At 37.4% G+C, this 20,054-nt stretch overlaps 1 protein-coding gene across 2 annotated transcripts in view; it reads left to right on the top strand.

The window, feature by feature from the left end:
• PHKA1 (phosphorylase kinase regulatory subunit alpha 1) overlaps positions 1 to 18,462 on the top strand; it is a 121,268-nt gene extending 102,806 nt beyond the window's left edge. For both annotated transcript variants that reach the window (XM_012784356.3, XM_012784358.3), the window contains 5 exons: positions 2,176 to 2,226; positions 8,982 to 9,152; positions 11,468 to 11,521; positions 13,807 to 14,007; positions 16,107 to 18,462. In XM_012784356.3, the coding sequence (XP_012639810.1) occupies positions 2,176 to 2,226; positions 8,982 to 9,152; positions 11,468 to 11,521; positions 13,807 to 14,007; positions 16,107 to 16,280 (651 nt within the window). In that variant the 3' untranslated portion in view covers positions 16,281 to 18,462. The remainder of the gene's footprint in view (positions 1 to 2,175; positions 2,227 to 8,981; positions 9,153 to 11,467; positions 11,522 to 13,806; positions 14,008 to 16,106) is intronic.
• Positions 18,463 to 20,054: the final 1,592 nt, after the last annotated feature.

Genomic DNA, 20,054 nt, shown 5'->3' with positions numbered 1-20,054 from the left:
GTTGAGCCTAATCTCTCTCCTCTACTTCAAGACCCCAACTGCAGTGGTCCCTATACCTACCACAGTGGTCCTAAATAAAGTCTTCCTTACCATGCTTTAACAAGTGTCACTGAATAATTTTTCTTTAACAAGTTATACAAAAAGTGTTGAGGACAAATAGAGGAGAAGCACCTAAATCATTCTAGGAGTCACTGGGAGTCACTAAACACGATATTATTATAGTCTCTTACTTTTTCCTACAGATGAAAATAGATGGAGTTGTTACATCCTACAAGGAAGTAGTTGACACAGATTTCTATACCTTTTTTTAAAAAATCCTATCATATGGTTTCAAGATCTCGAAATTGAGAACATACTCATTTGGTCTCTCCTAGAAGCCCTTTTTATGAAAAGCTTAAAACCAGTCCTCCTACTTTCAAAATAGAATTATGATAGCTTACAGTATTAAAACACCTTCAGAAGGAGAGAGATGAAATGGAGATTTGGAAGGGGGGTTGGGTTTGTTTGTTAGAGATGGGATCTCACTATGTTGGCCAGGCTGGAGTACAGTGGCTATTCACAGATGTAATCATAACACACCACAGCCTCAAACTCCTGGGCTCAAGTGATCCTCCTGCCTCAGCCTTCCAAGTACCTTGGACTACAAGCATGTGCCACCATGCTCGGCTATTTGGTTTCTTTCTTTCTTTTTTTTTTTTAATTTTTTTAAAGAGATGGGTCTCACTATGTAGCCCAGGCTGGAGCGCAGTGGCTATTCACAGGCGCAATCCCACTACTAATCAGCTAGGCCAGTTAACCCCTCCTTATGTAATCTAGTGGTTCCCCATTCCTGGGAGGTCACCATATTGATGCCAAACTTAGTGTGGACACCCGATTAGTATAGCGCACTACAGCCAGAACTCCTAGACTCAAGTGATCCTCCTGCCTCAGCCTCCTGAGTAGCTGGGACTACAGGCGTGCACCACTGTGCCCAGCTGTTTGTTTTTTTAAAAAAGGAATCAGAAACCATTTCAGAGGAAAATGAGCCAATGCTTAAAGCTTAATTTGAAATAAACTTGAATACACTCATCAGATACCCTTTGACATTTGTATTTATGGAAGGGCAAGAATGGAATGGAATAAGAACAGGCATTGTGGTTTTTTTTTTTTTTAAGTGTTCACTTTACAATTTTTTCCCAGATAATTTGAGTAATCTGGACATTTTCCTCTTTGAAAGGTGAAAGAATTATACATTGAATATTGAATAAACTAATGTTATTAGTAAATCATCCTTGTTTTGGTTGAGAGTGATTTGGCTAAACACTTTATAGTTGTTTATAGTCACAGAATATTACTTACAAGTTCATTATATATTTGGAACTCAAAGTGCATGTTCCCAGCTAGATTAATATGATAATTAAGACTTCACTTACTGGCCAGGTATGATGGCTAATGCCTATAATCCCAGTGCTTTGGGAGGCCGAGGTGGGAGGATCCCTTGAGGCCAGGAGTTTGAGACCAGCCTGAGCAATGTAGCAAGACCCCACCTCTACAAAAAAAATACAACAAGTTAGCTGATGTGGTGGTACATACCCGTAGTCCTAGCTACTAGAGAGGCTGAGGCTGGAGGGTCAGTTGAGCCTGGGAGTTTGAGGTTATACTGAGCTGTGATTGTGCCACTGCACTCCAGCCTGGATGATAGAGTGAGACCCTGTCTCTTGTAAAAAAAGAAAAAAAAGAGAAAAAAGGAAAAAAAAAGACTTGACCTACCCAGCTATCTCATTTAGGCTTTTTTCTACATGTTTGCTATAGGTCTTCAAGGGAGCCAAAATCATTAGGACTATAATTTAGAGAATTCAGAGCTCTAAATTTTTGTTATTTTCTTATTTTTAAATATTGATTTCCATCCTCACCTGCCTGTCTGGCATTTTGTATTGTTCTAAGCCCTTTTCTCTATCACTCACCAATGCCTTCTTTTCTGATTATGGAAAAAACATTTTTGAGGTAGTTTTATTTATTTTACCCTTTACCATTACTTCTAGAGTAAGGCATTTCATTAGCTTTTTAATGATATCATGCTGGCTAGTTACTTAAATAGTGTGTACTTTCATTCTACTGACAACTTTTAGAAACACAAGTAACAGTTGCCTTGCCTCATGCCTTTTAAAATTTTCTTTTCTCAATTTTTTTTCATAGTCCAATGGTGGTCATCCCCTGGGTATAGATTTGATGTCACCGCCTTTTCTGGTAACTGTTGTTATTTTGTTGTTGTTATTTATATGCCATTCACAAGTGCTTTGAAAACATGTTGTATAAATCATGACAAATACTGGTTGACTAAAAAGTAAAACAAAATTAATTAAGAACTAAGCTAAGTATAAAGCACTTTCATATATGTGGGTGACGTGTTTCCATTTCTTTCCCAATAAGGCAGGGAAGGGAGTTCAATTCCAACCTCTTTTCCATTTGAGAAAACAAAATTAAATTTAATAAGTATTTGTATATTCATTTATTTCAATTAATATAATTTATTACATGCCTACTATGCACCAGGTACTGTACTAGAAAGCATCAACATTGCTTGGGAACTTACTCAAAATGCAAATTTTGGGTCCTTACCCTAGGCATACTGGCCCAGCAATCTGTGTTTTAATAAGCTCTTTAGGTGATTCTGATGTATTTTAAGACTAAAAACCACTAAGTTAGCTGTTCTTCTGATTATTAATTCATTTAGTAAATTTTAATTGAGTGCTAATTTTGTGCCAGGCACTGGAGATACAATAGTGAACAAAACAGATGGGGTCCTTGCCCTCATGAAGCTTACAGTTTAGGAAGACTGATCTCTGATTAAATTTCTTTGGTTTAAATCAATGGTTCATAATGGCCTATAATTTCAGATTGCTCAGGCTAAAGAGATTTAGGCCAGGTGACAACCAAACAAAAAATGGAAAACCATTGAAAGTAATATTAGGATTTTGGTTAACTTTAACCAAATACCTTATAATGAATTAAGAATTGCCCAAGTCTGTCATATCTACATTAATAGATGACAGAGATATAGAAGAAAATGTAATGTAAAAAACTCAAAATTATTGTTATTTGGTTTGAAAAATGGTCTGAATTGTACTCTATCAGACCCATACCCTTTCTGGTTTGACCCCACTATCAACAGCCTAGGATCTCGGTGGTAGAGACAAGACAATGAAGATGAATTAATGGCAATTTGTCTACTTGACAGTTCAGTGTATGTGATAATCACTTGCCAATGGAAATGTTTGGGGATACTTTTCTCTTTTACATTGTAATGGTTTGTGATTTAGACATTTGGCCCAAAATAAAATATGAATTCTTGTCTCAGAAAATATTTCTATTGTCTTCTATTTTATATTAATTTCTGAATCTAAACTGTCAAATAACCACCTTCCCCAGTGGTTTATCCTTTACTTCACAAAATTTTTTCAAAGTTCATTATGCTATAGCATGTTTCAGTACTTTATTCCTTTCCATTGTTTAATAGTATCATTATTATATTGATCATATTTTATTTATCTATTCATCTGTTGATGGACACCTAGATTGTTTCTACTTTTTGGCTTCTATGAATAATGCTGATATGAACCTTTGTGTACAAGTTTTTGTATGAACTTATATTTTCATTTCTCTTGGATATATATTTAGGAGTCGAAGTGCTAGGTCATATGGTAACTATGTTTAGCATTCTGAGGAACTGCCAACCTTCGCCAAAGGGACTGTACTATTTTACATTCCTACCAGTAACATAGGAGGATTCCAATTTCTTCACTTCCTCGCCAACCCTTATTTATAATTGTCTGTCTTTTTGATTCTAGACATCCTAGTGGGTATGAAATGGTATCTCATTGTGGTTTTGATTTGCATTTCCCTGAGGGCTAATGATATTGAGCATCTTTTCATGTGCTTATGGGCCATTTGTTTATCTTCTTTGGAGAAATGTCAATTCAGAACCTTTGCCCATTTATAATTGTGGGTGTTTTTTGTTGTTGGTTTTTGTTTTTGTTTTTGTATTTTTGTCTTTTTATTGTTGAGTTGCAAGGATTCTTTATATATTCTGGATATAAGTCCCTTATTGGATATATAATTTGCAAATAAATATTTTCTCCCATTCTATGGTTTTTTTCACTCTTAATGGTGTTCTTTTTTTTTCATTTATTTATTTATTTATTTATTTTTCGGCATATTATGGGGGTACAGATTTTAAGGTTTCAATAAATGCCCATTTCCCCCCCCCACTCTTAATGGTGTTCTTTGAGGAATAAAAGTTTTTAACTTTGACAAAATCCAATTTATCTATTTTCTTCTTCTGTTGCTCATGATTTTGGTGTCATATCTTTGCATAACCCAAAGTCACAAAGATTTATTCTTATTTTTTGTTCTAAGAGTTTTATAGTTTTAGCTGCTACATGTAGGTCTATGTTGAAGGGTGTCCCCAAGACCACTCCCAGGTTTGATGATTCACTGGGAGGACTCACAGGACTCAATATATAGTCATAGCCACAGCTATGCAGTGAAAGGATACTAAGTAAAATCAGCAAGGGAACAACATGCATTGGGCAAAATCCAGAGAAAACAGGCGCAAGATTCCAGAGTACTATCCCAGTGGAGTCACACAGAATACATTTAATTCCTCCTGCAACAAGCTGTGACATATGTGAAATATTGCCAGCCAGGGAAGCTTGTTAAAGATTCAGCACCCAGGGTTTTTATTGGAGGCTGGTCATGTGAATAGCCTCTGTCTGGGCACGTACCAAAACTCCAGACTCCCAGAAAGAAAGCAGGTGTTCAACATGAACCATAGTGTTTGTACAAACAGTTTAGGTACACTAAGCTACTGTTATCAGTTCTGGGAATGGTGGGAACCCTCCCAAAATCCGAGTTTCTATATGCCAGCCAAGGGCCAATCTTGTAAGCAGGCCTTTCTAAGAATAGCAGTTTTGGCCTGCTGTGTTAAGTCTTTTCTGCACAATGATCCATTTGGACTTAATTTTTGTGTACAGTGTAAGGTAGACGATCCAACTTTATTCTTCTGTATGTGTATATCCATCGTTCCAGCACTATTTGTTGAATATCTTTCCTTTGGCCAGGCGCAGTGGCTCACGCCTGTAATCCTAGCACTCTGGGAGGCCGAGGCGGGCAGATTGCTCGAGGTCAGGAGTTCGAAACCAGCCTGAGCAAGAGCGAGACCCCATCTCTACTATAAATAGAAAGAAATTAATTGGCCAACTAATATATGTAGAAAAAATTAGCCAGGCATGGTGGCGCATGCCTGTAGTCCCAGCTACTCGGGAGGCTGAGGCAGGAGGATCGCTGGAGCCCAGGAGTCTGAGGTTGCTGTGAGCTAGGCTGACTCCATGACACTCACTCTAGCCTGAGCAACAAAGTGAGACTCTGTCTCAAAAAAAAAAAAAAAGAATATCTTTCCTTCATTTAATTCTCTTGGTATCCTTGTTGAAAATTAATTGACCAAAATATAATGGTTTATTTCTAAACTCCCAATTCTGTTTCATTGATCTAGATGTGTATCCTATGTCAGTATGACAGTTTTGATTATTGTAGCTTTATAGTAAATTTTGAAATTAGAAAATATGAATCTTCTAACTTCCGTCTTCTAAGATTGTATTAGCTATCATGTATCCCTTGAATTTCTATATAAATGTTAGGATCAGCTTATTAATTTCTGCAAAGAATCCAGCTGGGATTTTAATAGAGAATGTGTTCAATCTATAGATCAATTTGGGAAGTATTGCCCTCTTAACAATATTAAGTCTTCTGATCCATGAAAATGGGATTTCTTTTCATTTACTTAGGTCTTTAATTTCTTTTAACATATTTTATAGTTTTCAGAATATGTTTTGTACTTCTTTTGTTAGGTTTATTACTATGTACTTTATTCCCTTTGATGCTATTTTAAATGGAATTGTTTTCTTAATTTCATTTTCAGATTGCTAATTGCTGCTGATTAGAAAGAAAATTGAGTTTGTTATTATAGTAAGAATATTTAACATGAGATCTGCCCTTTAAAAAAAGTTTTAAGTTTATAATACAGTATCATTATAGGCATGATGTTGTACAGTAGATCTCTAGAACTTATTCATCCTGCATAACTGAAACTTTATACTCATTGTAGCAAGTTCTCAGCCCAGGCAACCACCATTCTACTGTTTGCTTCGATGAGTTTGGCTATTTTAGATACATCACATAACTGGAATCATACAATATATGTCCTTCTGTGACTCGCTGATTTCACTTAGCATAATGTCCTCCAGGTTCATCCATGTTGTAATATATTCCAATCTTTCTTTCTTTTTTTAAGGCTGAAAAATATTTCATTGTACGTATATGTCACTTTTTTTTAACAATTCAACTGTCCATAGACATTTAGGTTATTTTCATATCTTGGCTATTGTAAATAATGCTGCATTGAGCATGGGAGTGCAAATCTCCATAAGATCTTGATTTCAGGTCTTTTAGATAAATACCCAGATGTCTGTATCATATATATGGTAATTCTATTTCTAATTTTTTTTTTTTTGAGACAGGGTCTTGCTCTGTTGCCCAGGGTGGAGCACAGTGGTATGATCATAGCTCACTACAGCCTCAAATTCCTGGGCTCAAGCAATCCTCCGGCCTCAGCCTCCCAAATAGCTGGGACTACAGGCATGTACCATGATGCCCAGCTATTTTTTCTATTTTTTACAGAGACAGAGTCTTGCTATGTAGCTCAGGGTAGTCTCAAACTCCTAGCATCAAGCGATCCTCCTGCTTGGCCTCCCAAAGTGCTAGGATTACAGGTGTGAGCCACTGCACCTATTCTATTTTTAATTTTTTGAGGAACCACCATATTGTTTTCCATAGTAGCTGTGTCATTTTACATTCCTACCAACAGTTTACAAGGGTTCCACTTTCTTTACATCCTCACTGACACTTACCATTTGTTTTTTCATAATGACCATCCTAATAGGTATGAAGTGATATCTCATTTTGATTTGATTTGCATTTCCATGATGATATTGACCATCTTTCATATACCTGTTGGCCGTTTATGTATCTTCTTTGATGAAATGTCTATTCAAGTAAAATATAATTTATTTTTGTTATTGAGCTTATATCATACAACTTTACTGAATTCATTAATTATTTGTAGTTGTTTTTTAGTGAATGCCTTAGTATTTTCTATATACAAGATCATGTCATCTACAAATAGAGATATTAATAGTTCTATTTCTTCCTTTCCAATCTGTATGTCTTTTATTTCTCTTCTTGCTTAGTTGCCCTGACTAAAACCTCCAGTACAAAGTCAAATGGAAGTGATGAGAGTGGGCATCCTTGTCTTCTTCTGATTTGGGGGAAAAATAATCAGTCTTTAACTGATGGTGTTGGCTATGGATTTTTGTAGGAAAATATCTAACCTTTTACTAGATTGAGGAAGTTCCCTTCTGTTCCTAGTTTGTTGAGTAATTTTATCATGAAGGTGTGTTGAATTTCGTTAAGTGCTTTTTTGCATCTATTAAGATGATGTATTTTTTTACTGTTTATTCTATTGATATGGTGTATTATAATAATTAATGTTCAGATAGTAAAACAACCTTTAATGCCTGAAATAAATCCCACTGTATCATGTTGTATAATCCTTTTAGTATATTGTTGAATTTGATTTGCTAGTATTTTGTTGAGAATTTTTGTATCTATATTCATAAAGGATATCAGACTGTAGTTTTCTTGTGAAATCTTTGTATGATTTTGTTATTGGGGTAATATTGGCATCATAGAATAAGTTGGGAAGTGTTCCTTCTTCCTTTTTTTGGAAGAGATTGCAAAGAACTAGTGTTAATTCTTCTATAAATATTTTGTAGAATTAACCAGGGAAGACATCTGTACATGGACTTTTCTTGGTGGGAAATTTTGTACTTACTAATTTGATCTCTATTTGTTAAAGGTCTTTTCATATTTTCTGTTTCTTTTTTAATCAATTTGGAGTTTGGGTAGTTTGTGTCTTTCTAGGAATTTGTCTATATCATCTAGGTTATATATGTTGTTAGCATATGGCAGCTGATGGTATGGCCTTATAATCCTTTTTATTTTTGTAAAGTCAGAATTAATGTATTTCTTCCTTTTTTTCTTGGTCTATTTAGCTAAAGAGTGGTCTATTTTGTTATAGTTTCATGGAAAGAAATTTTGGTTGAATTCATTTTTTCTATTATTTTTCTATTCTCTATTTCATTTCTTTCCTCTCTAATCTTTATTATTATTTCCTTTCTTCTACTTGCTTTTGGTTTCATTTGCTCTTCTTTTTTTCCTTGTCTTAAGATGAAGGTTTGGTTATTAATTTGAGGTCTTTATTCTTTTTTAATACAGGCATTTATAAAATAAATTTCCTCTTTAAGCATTACTTTAGCTGTATCCCATAAGTTTTGGTATGTTGTATTTTTGTTTTCATTCATCTCAGAATATTTTCTAATTTTCCTTGTGATTTATTTTCCTTAATGCATTGGTTATTTAGGAGTATATTGTTGAAATTTCATGTATTTGTAAATTCCCTAAATTTCCTTCTGTTCCTGACTTCTAATTTAATACCATTGTGGAATTAAACATACTTTGTATGGTTTTGATTCTTTTAGATTTATTATGGCTTGTATTAGGCCCATAAGATCAACAAGTTAAGCCATAGACCAGCTAGAAGTTTAACAAAGATAACCAGTTAAAGAGACAGCTAAGAATGTTCAATGCCATCAATATTTTTATGGTTCTTCTTATGTATCACTGGATTACTTTATAAAAGGATTTTGCCAGTTTATACCACATATAAGGCTACTAGCTTCACTGTAACCTCTTTATCTTGGCTATTTCACTTAATATGTCATTTATAATTCTATAGAGAGTATTTATTATTCACTTTGCTATAATACTTTATCATAGAAACAGAGATAACTTTGTTTCTTTGTTCTTTCCTTTCCTGTTCTCCCAAGTCACCTGGAACCTCTATGACTCAAATTAGTGGATCCTTTCCTAGTACACATGATTATCAGTCATCTAAAGATAGTCGTCAAGGTCAGTGGCAACGCCGAAGAAGGCTAGATGGAGCACTGAATAGAGTCCCGGTTGGATTTTATCAAAAAGTATGGAAAGTTTTGCAGAAGGTGAGCATAATACATTGTTGATATCTCTTTATTTTTCCCCCTTGAAATTCTCAGTCTCCTTGGCTGAGATATGACATAACTGTAACATCCCCATAATTATGTAAAAATCATTTAGTCAGATGGACAAAACCAAGAAGAAAACATAAAAATAAAAATGGAGGTAAAAGTCAGAGACAAGATGGCTGACCTCAGCAGTCAGATTGTCTCAGAAGGAAGGAAAAGTTTTAAATGAAAAAAAAACAAACAAACATAGATCTGGTATAATTCTGAGGGAAAAGTGCTAGAACCTACCAGAGATTCCATGGGAAGAAGTTGCATAGCAGAACAAGAAGGAGCAAGATACCAGCAGAGATTAACACCTGAGAGGTATGAAGTCCAATGACAAGGGTAGGTGAGGTGGTTTGTTTCTTCCTCCTTCTCCTCTCTAGCAGTCAGCAGGCTCCCGAGCTGCTGGAGAGCCTTTTTACTCTCATGAGCCCAAAAGCTGCTGCCACCAGTAAACTGGGAGCTTCTTGAAGACAAAGCACCAGCAGACTGCCAGTCCTCCTTGGGGTTGCTTCCTGTCACCACAGACCTGAGTTGAGACGGCAGGCGCCATATTGCTTCACCCACTGTGCACCTTTGTCCTCCCCAGGAAGTCCCTCAGTTTTTGTCTCACTCATTCCCACACAAACATTTCCCAACACTGGCCCAGACTGCAGGAGCCACAGGGTGTAGTGGATCCCAGAGGATCTGTGTGACCCCAGAGCCTGGACATTATGGGCAGCCAGGCTGCCTTCCGGAGAGAGGGACAAAGGCAACCAGAGTGCTAGCTGTCCTCTATTCAAACTCTTTTCCTCCTCTGCCCCTACCCTGCCCGCAGCTGCTGAGAGAGAAAATGGAACTGGGGCTCTCAGGAGTGGCTGTTTCCCCTCTGTTGGTGTATCCACCACACCAAGGCTTCCACAGAGAATGGGGCTCAAACCTTTGACCTGCAGCAGATTAAGGGATGCTCAGACTGTGAGCTCCCTGCTCATGGCCCCTCTCTGGTGCTGCTTGCTCCATTACTTCATCAGAGTAGGGCACACCCCACGGCAGAGGGACATCAAACCTGCTTGAGCACCCCATAGGCAACTCAAAACCAGCACACTTCTACCTGGCACAGTCAGAGATTGATCTTCAGAGAACTGGAGACAGGCTCACAGGCCTAACCTAAGAGGCAAAACATATGCCCTCTGTTTTTTTCATTCTATTCCTTTCTGAGTATTAATGTAACATAATCTTTGCACATATGTTTGGAGGCTTGCAATTCTCTGTAAAAAGACATTTGTCATATGGGACATGGGCTGGAAGAGTCTAATAGAGTCAGTAAACCTATTGGATTACAATCTTTATATATGGTTGTTTAATATATAATCTATTTAAAATCTAAAATGGCAAGTCATCAATTTCCATTTTAATAATTGAGTTGACATTGAGGGGGAAGATAAAATATCATTCATTTATATATTTGTTGAGCATTTACTGTGCACCAGGCAATGTTCTACAAGCTCATGCAGCAAAGAACAAAACAGAAAACAATATAACCTATATTGTGTGTATATATGACAATATAATGCAATTTATATTCTACTAGGAGAAACAAACAATAGTAAACATAGTAAATAAGTAAAGTATATAGAATTTTATACTGAAAGACTTTAGCATTATAGCGTGTATCCATGTAACAAAAGCTCTTGTATCCCGTTAATATTTTGGAATAAAAAAATAATATTGCAAAAGTATACATAATGGCTTGGGGATATACTTACCATATAATAAGTGGGGAAAAACAATAAAACAGTAAAACAAATTACAATAAAAGAAATGGAAAAAGTAGAGCAGCATAAGAATACTTATGGGGGAATGAGATGCTTAACTGGAAAATATAGTAATGGTACATGTCTGATAAATTCATGTCTTGAGTTTTTTTCCTATAGCCTAAAAATCTTTCTGAAGGCCTATTTGTGATAGCTCTGGGATCTAGCATGATATCTTCCCAGGTGGTTTCCAAATATTTGGGGCTAGCCTATTACCAGAAGGTAGATCTACCCTACCCTTTGCACTCCCCTAAGTAGAGGATGAACCTTGGTCTCTTGTAGTCCAGCCCTGCATCTTGGCACTTAGGAATCACAACCCCATGGCAAGGGCACTTGGGCTGCAGAGCCTCTCACTGATCTGTGATTACTCAGCATATGTCCCATGAAGCACACTTAGAAATACAAAGTGTCTCCTTACAGCTTCCCAGTTATTGGCCTATCCTTGGTGACAACATGTTCTTTTTTTCTGTTTTGCAGTGTCATGGACTTTCTGTGGAAGGTTTTGTTCTTCCTTCTTCAACCACTAGAGAGGTAAGGTTCTGTGGCTTTCACATTTATGTGACTGATAACTTGCCTGACTGAAGTATTTCCATGACCACTTCTCAAAGTAACAGACCTATGCTTTTATAAATCAACTGTACATGAAATACATTTGAAGAAAAGAGGGAATGTTTTTTTGTTTGTTTTATTTTTTTCCAGCATATTGTGGGGGTACAAATGTTAAGGTTACATATATTGCCCTTGCCTCCCCACCCTGAGTCAGAGCTTCAAGCCTGTCCATCCCCTAGTTGGTGCACATCACATTCATTATGTATGTATATACCCATCCCCTCCCCCCCACCCGTTTTTTAAAAATCGAATGGAGCATGCCTGTAATCCCAGCTACTCAGGAGGCTGAGGCGAGAGGATCACTTGAGCCTAGGAGTTTGAGACCAGCCTGAGAAATATAGAAAGACCCTGTCTCAAAAAAATTGAATTTGAACACTAGAGAATAATTATATATTGCATTAATTATGTAAAGCCAGCTTCTTTTAATGTTTGATTAAGTTAGGCTAGTTTATGTGAGAGTTGGAAAGGGCAAAAGGGAAGGAAATCTAGGAATGAATGACTTTTCATGTCCCTCCATCCTTCTCATTCCCACTTTTCTCTAGTAGGATGCTTATAGACCATTAGATCCTAAAACAGTAGTTGTTAGCTCTAACTATATGTTGAACTAACCTGGGCTCCCATCTCCAACTTAGTGGATTAGAGTCTCCAGGGATGGGACCTGAGCCTCTGTATTTTTTTAAAAATCTATAGAATGATTCTGATATATAACCATGGTTAGAAAATACTACCACAAATCACAGACATAGACTCTCAGATGCTTTTTTTGTCCAAATTACACAGAAATGATAAAGAACTAGCCTTATACAGAATCAACAAAGGAGCTAGTATTAGAAAGCTAGGAGAGATCGAGCAGTAGAAAATTCTCAAATACACTGGGGTTGTTGTAGATAGTAGCTAGGGGGATAGGTACAGAAAGCTAATGCTGTGCTTCAGGGCTTCACTCTTGCCACCAGGCCTTTTCTCTAATAAAGAACATTATGTCCCCTCTTTGTCTTTTTTCTGCCTTTAAGCAAGATTGAAATTTCATAGAATTAATAATAATACATACCTGAATAGTACCTTTGAGAGTCTTCAAAGTACTTTCATATTAATTTTATCTTCAGCACAAGTATGTGATATAGGTGAGATGGGTTAAAAAAGGGGGCAGGGGGATTGTCATTCCTAATTTATAGATAAGGAAACAATTTTAAAATAATATCTAAGGTTGTATAGTAACTGACAAAGATAAGACTTGAATCCAGGTCTTTAGACTCCAAATCTACATTGCCTCCCTAGAGGATCTAGTCAATACAAGTTTACTAAAACGTATTTCTCAATCCCCTTTACCCTAAAATAACTTTACATTTCTTTTTTTTTTTAAGACAGAGTCTCACTGTGTTGCCCAGGCTAGAGTGCTGTGGTGTCAGCCTAGCTTACAGCAACCTCAAACTCCTGGGCTCAGGAGATCCTTCGGCCTCAGCCTCCCCGAGTAGCTGGGACTACAGGCATGCGCCACCATGCCCAGCTAATTTTTTCTATATATATTAGTTGGCCAATTAATTTCTTTCTATTTATAGTAGAGACAGGGTCTCGCTCTTGCTCAGTCTGGTTTCGAACTCCTGACCTTGAGCGATCCACCTGCCTCAGCCTCCCAGAGTGCTGGGATTACAGGTGTGAGCCACCGCGCCCGGCCAACTTTACATTTCTTAATGCCCATTTTAATCTAGCAGTATGTAGATGTTTTTCATAATTCTAATCATCATGTACATACAATTTTAAGTTTTACTTAAATTTTTCCTTTATTCACAGTCATCTGTTTATTCTTTTAAATGGCTCTATAAAAACTTAGGAAGTCGCTATGCCATGATAGGCCATTATTTATACAACTATTCTCATGTTTAAGTTACTTCTAGTTTTACACTTGTGACTAATTCTGCTATAAATACTCTTGCATATAGAGCTTTTTTTCCTCTTTTGAATTACTTCCTTAGGATGAACTCTCAGAAATAGTATTATGGGTTACAGGGAATTGATACTTTATGACTTTTGTTATGCATTGCCAGACTTCTTTCCAAAAAGATTGAACCAGTTTACTCACTCAATTACTTTAAAAGGGTCTGAAGCAGTGCTCCTGGCTACAGTGTTTTTATTGCCTTTCAGAGCAAGTGATTAATGTCTCCTGGATGTCGGGCTCTTAGGAAGTGATTTTCTTTTTCTCTATCACACAGATGACTCCAGGAGAAATTAAATTCTCTGTTCATGTGGAGTCTGTCCTGAATCGTGTACCTCAGCCAGAGTACCGCCAGCTTCTGGTTGAAGCCATCCTTGTTCTCACCATGCTGGCAGATATTGAAATTCATAGCATTGGAAGCATCATTGCTGTGGAAAAAATAGTGCACATTGCTAACGAATTGTTCCTTCAAGAACAGGTAGGTAAACCTGTTGTTTTCTCAAGGGAGAAATGTTTTGACTCTAACCTGATTATATTCAGAGCTCTTTGTGGAGCCAGGGTCACTGTCTTGTGCCCTCTTCTTCCTTGTAGCTCTTTTCTGGGCTGCCTTTGTTGTGGCTTTGAGCTCTGTTTGCAAAAGAAGTATGCTGCAGGATGACCTGTCTTCCACCATGTATTTTGTGATTTGTATTAGGTGGTTAAGTTGCCTGGACTCAGGAAGTTGTATACTGTTCCCTGAAATTCCCTGAAGCATAGCATCAGCATCATATTTCAAATTCCTGATGGCAATGTTTATTATTATAGGACTTAATAAGAAATTATTGGATAGCATGTCCTTTCTAGACTATTAAGGAAAATAGAAGATTTGGTTTTGCTTTTGCTTTGCTTTCTTTTTGCTTTTACTACTTACCTATAGGAAAATATTAAAGTGAAACTTTTCTATATTTTTCTTATTTTATTAATAAATATTCTTCCAGGAAATTAACCACATTCAAAAATACAAACTAGTGGCTGGGCGCGGTGGCTGACGCCTGTAATCCTAGCACTCTGGGAGGCCAAGGCGGGAGGATTGCTCAAGGTCAGGAGTTCAAAACCGGCCTGAGCAAGAGTGAGACCCCATCTCTACTATAAATAAAAAGAAATTAATTGGCCAACTAATATATATAGAAAAAAATTAGCCAGGCATGGTGGCACATGCCTGTAGTCCCAGCTACTCGGGAGGCTGAGGCAGCAAGATTACTTGAGCTCAGGAGTTTGAGGTTGCTGTGAGCTAGGCTGATGCCATGGCACTCACTCTAGCCTGGGCAACAAAGCGAGACTCTGTATCAAAAAAAAAATACAAACTAGCTATTAAAAGTTTTCCAAATGTTGCCTATTTGAGCCTGATGGAGTGGCTCATGCCTATAATTCTAGCACTCTGGGAGGCTGAGGCAGGAGGATCGCTCAAGGTCAGGAGTTCAAGACCAGCCTGAGTAAGAGCAAGACTCCTGTCTCTACTAAAAAAAAAAAAAAAAAAAATAGAAAGAAATTACTCAGGCAACTAAAATGTTGCCTTTTTAAGAGTAGAAGCAGCCGGGCGCGGTGGCTCACGCCTGTAATCCTAGCACTCTGGGAGGCCGAGGCGGGCGGATTGCTCAAGGTCAGGAGTTCAAAACCAGCCTGAGCGAGACCCCGTCTCTACCATAAAAATAGAAAGAAATTAATTGGCCAACTAATATATATAATATAAAATCAGCCGGGCATGGTGGCTCGTGCCTGTAGTCCCAGCTACTCGGGAGGCTGAGGCAGGAGGATTGCTTGAGCCCAGGAGTCTGAGGTTGCTGTGAGCGAGGCTGACGCCACGGCACTCACTCTAGCCTGGGCAAGAAAGCGAGACTCTGTCTCAAAAAAAAAAAAAAAAAAAAAAAAAAAGAGTAGAAGCACATAAGGTGAAGGACAGGTACTGTATTCAGTAGGAAATTTTCCAAAATAAATAATAGGTACTTCATTCCATCAGCCACTGTGAGGGGACACAAAAGAAAAATATCCAGGATTTTCTAGGACAGTTTTAATTTTAAATATTCTGGATCACTGTCAGTCCATGTATCAGAAAATGTGATCCCTTTTAGGCATGGACTCTAGCTTCAGAATTATTATAGTCTATTTTAATTAAGTTGGCTTAGAAAGAAATAATGATCAAATGCAAGATAAAAAAGTACAAGTTGAAATCAGTAGTACTTAGAAGAAGTCAGACCAAAGTACTATTAAGGTGATTTATAGTGTTAAAATTTGTCTCTTAACAGGTATGACTCATTTAGTTAACTATTTAACTTTCAAAGATTTTTTGCAATTGGAAAAATTCTAAACAATAATTTAAAAATAGTTTGCATGATTTGAGGATCTAATGAAAAACATATATATAGAAACTCATATTCACCCTTTTGTGCATAACCCTGATCTCTTCCTGGCTAAACAGCCTAGGCCCCAACTAATTGGTTTTGGGGAAGAGACTCTGAATTATACAAATAAGGACTTCACTTAGTAGAATTAGTAATTTTTCCTTTCCCCTGTGTTCTCTCACCCTTATAAACCAAACAGAAAACCCTCGGCGCAGATGATATCATGTTGGCAAAGGATCCTGCATCTGGCATCTGTACTCTCCTGTATGACAGTGCACCCAGTGGCAGGTTTGGCACCATGACCTACCTCTCGAAGGCAGCTGCCACCTACGTGCAGGAGTTTCTGCCCCACAGCCTCTGTGCCATGCAATGAGGGCTTTAGGTCTTGGATGCTGAGAGCCTTTTGACAGCTGGTCCCTGCCTCAGTTGATTGTGCATGGAACTGAACTGTTATCGCCTAATCACTTTCACTCCACCCTTTCTATCCCATCCCTTCCAAGAAGAGAGAACTTTTCCCATACACTGCTCTAGAAGAAGCGAACCCTTACCTGGAGGCTCACCTCCAGTGTGCATATGCTCAACCACGCCTGTCATTATTGGCTTTAATTCTTTCACGGTTCATAGAAGTTTGCATGTGTTTTTATTCCCTAGATCTGTTACCAACATAGTTTTCTAACTCCTGTTTGGGGAGCAGGTATTAATAATAACTTACTCCTAAAGTTTGGTTTTTCTTATTGTGGTTTTATTGTGTACATGAGTGGTGGGTGCTTTGGGACATTATTTCAAGTGAGTAAACCCTAAATTATTGGATTTTTTCTGCTATAAATTGGAAATATCCATTCTAAGTGCCTTTTCTTGGGAAAAGAGAGTACCAGATCATAGTTTCCTTTTTTATTCACAGGTTGCCTCACACTGAATGATGAAGTAGTTCCTCTGTAGAATCATTGTCTCTACTGTTGCCCTCTCTGTAGCTGCACACATAATGCCTACTCTCACTTGGGTAAAATATCAAGAAATGCAAGCACAAGCACATGTATATTTAAGGATTTTTGTGTTAACACTTCAAATCACATTTTATGAAGATTGTTGGTACTCAGATGTATTTGCAGCAGAAAATGCAGAATAACCCAGAGAAATGGAGCCAGGAGCCCAATTCCAGAGAGGAAGGAAAAGAAGAGAAGATACCTGGCAGTGTCTTACGCATAGGGAACAGAGAGGGAATCAAAGGTAGGTTAGTTCGCTGAAGACAGCCTTGTGCACCTAATCCTTGCCTTTGAAAAGTGGGCTAACACACAACACAGAGATAAATTGAAGCCTTTGACTTTGGCAAGGAGAAATCCAGTAGTCCAGTCCATAGCTGCTCTACCAAGCATTGTTTTCTTGTGCTCTTGATCTGTATCTCAGTCACCTCTGCACTTTCTACCACATCCAACCCCCCAACTCCCTCAACTCCCTGCCCTTCCCCCATCTATTCTTAAACTCTGTCACATATATTTTGACTTCCTAATTGTAGTGTACATATCCCTGTATATCTTGGTATCTGTGGGCATATGTCTGTTTCTTACAAATGCACATGTTTGTGTGTATGTGTGTGTGTGTGTGTATGTGTCTAAGCATACATGGGCATATTTCTGAATATACATAGTTTTGATATGTCTGTGTATCGATCTGTATCCACATTTGATAGACTAAGTATGTAAATATGAATGTTGCATGTGAGAAGAGGGGATGTGACTGCAGCCTCAGATTAACACACAAAAGGTAGTGGAAAATGCCTTTAGTCCTCTTCCCTGGTCCCATGTTTAGGTTGACAAATGTTTGACAAATGTTTGCTTGACAAGTGTTTCCCCTAACTTTCCTTCTCCCAAATTGGGTGTAGAGACTCTGCTGATTTCCAAGAGGGGATTGAGTCACTCAGATAACTTCCTACTTCAGTCCCCTCCTTTGACTCAGATTGTTAAGGTTTTTCTCTAAGAACAGGCATGGGAAGGGTTGGGACAAGATACCTTCTAAATAATTCTTATAGAACCAGTGACAAACTTATAAGTACACTGAATAAGTAAGTACAGTAGGGTAATAAAATACAGGTGGTAGAAACAAAGAGAAGATGGGCACCCTTTTAAGTACCTCTTTCAGAGCAAATGGAAACACACAGTAAGTAGCTTTCTGATTAGATGATTTTCTGGTTACCATATAAATACTCTGTAAAGAAAAATTTACAACCTTTTCTGAAACTGTCATTTTCATCAGCTGTAAGTGTATACCAGTCACAGGAAGTACATCTGAAGGGCCACAGGTGAAAGCCACCACTCCTTTCTATATTCATTTGCCTGAACTGACACTGATGGCTGTATTTCTCTGGATTTACTAAATTGTTTGTCACTATGATCCCCATACAGCGGTATATTTAACTTTTAAAGCAACTTTTTAGAAAACTCTACTTGTATTTTGTTCATTTTAAGTGTGTGATACTAAAAAGACATGTTAGACTTTTTTTAAAAAAAAAAAAAGCACTTATGTTTCGAAAACAGAATAAATAAGAATTTCCAATTAAACCATGTCTGGTGCCAATATTCAAAATTTTATATGCATTTCTGTGATTGGAGTTCATTTCATGGCTTTATTTTACATATTCTGTTTAATTATATAGTACAGTCAAAGCTCATTAATTGGGTCAAAGTAGAATAATACTAATATTAACACATATATATTATACATAATATGATATGTTAGATAATATATGTAAATAAATGCAGTTTTATCATTCAAATATGTAACCACTCAACCTAGGGTCACTAAATTCAAATGAGCATATTGACATCTGTGAAGAACCTGTTCTGATGAATGAGTAAGACATTTTTACTCAGAATTTCAACTGTATACAAATAGTGCTTCTCCCCTACTGGAGGGTACTTAAAAACAATTAGTTCTTCTAAGTATTATAAATATTTAGCAGAATCTTGTTTATAATAATACTATTCATTAGTCTTTTCTAGAACAAGGATGAACAGTGTCTATATAGTCCCATCCTGGTTAATTAAGTTTTACTACATTCTGGGAATCTTATGCAACTGGTAGGGCAAAAGTTGTCATTCTTAGCCACAGCTCATAAAACAACTACCATCCCTTTTTGCACTTATCTGTACTAATCCAGTGGAAATAAATATAGCACTTTCCACATTTAGTCTTCATTTTCTATTTGACTTGAGTGGCCCCAGGTCTTGGTTTGTCCAGGACAGCCCCCATTTCTGCCTGTTTTCCTGGCATAATTATTAATAGACCATAATTATTAATATTTTGTCACTCTCAAAAGTATCCCAGTTTGGAGTTTGGATGATATGGTCACACTATATTTAGCAGAAGTCTGATTCTTTTTTTTTTTTTTTTTTTTTTTTTTTTTTTTTTTTTTGAGACAGAGTCTCACTCTATTACCTGGGCTAGAGTGCTGTGGCATCAGCCTAGCTCACGGCAACCTCAAACTCCTGGGCTCAAGCGATCCTCCTGCCTCAGCCTCAAGTAGCTGGGACTACGGGCATGTGCCACCACGCCCAGCTAACTTTTTCTATATATTTTTCATTGTCCAACTAATTTCTTTTTATTTTTAGTAGAGACAGGGTCTCACTCTTGCTCCGGATGGTCTTGAACTCCTGATCTTGAACGATCCTCCCACCTCAGCCTCCCAGAGTGCTAGGATTACAGGCACTGCGCCCGGCCAGTCTGATTTCTTTTAAGGCTATGCCTGCTAGTGGTATGGGAGTAAGGATAACAGTGTGGGAGACTTTCCCCCCAAAATTTAGGAGTATTTGGCATAAAATAACCAAAATATTTGAGTGCTTACCAAGTGCCAGAATTTGTTATATAAGCACTTGGCATGGACCATCTTATTTTCACAATTGCCATGTGAGGTAAATATTATTGGCATCTCCATTTTACAGATAAGGAACTAAGCCACTGAGAGGTTAAACAAATTACCCAAAGTCAATCAGCTAGTAAGTGGCAGAGCTGGAATTGGAACCCATGCACTCTGACTCTAGAGTTCACATTCTTAACAACTACACTCTCTGAGGAAAAGATGTTAGGGGTGGTGTGAAAATAAGGGTGAGTATGTTGAATACAGTTGAAGCATCAATGGACAGATTGTGAATTG

This window comes from Microcebus murinus, chromosome X (genome assembly GCF_040939455.1).
Source record: "Microcebus murinus isolate Inina chromosome X, M.murinus_Inina_mat1.0, whole genome shotgun sequence".
In the NCBI taxonomy this organism is placed as follows: Eukaryota; Metazoa; Chordata; class Mammalia; order Primates; family Cheirogaleidae; genus Microcebus; species Microcebus murinus.
This window is presented reverse-complemented; position numbering and strand designations above follow the sequence as displayed.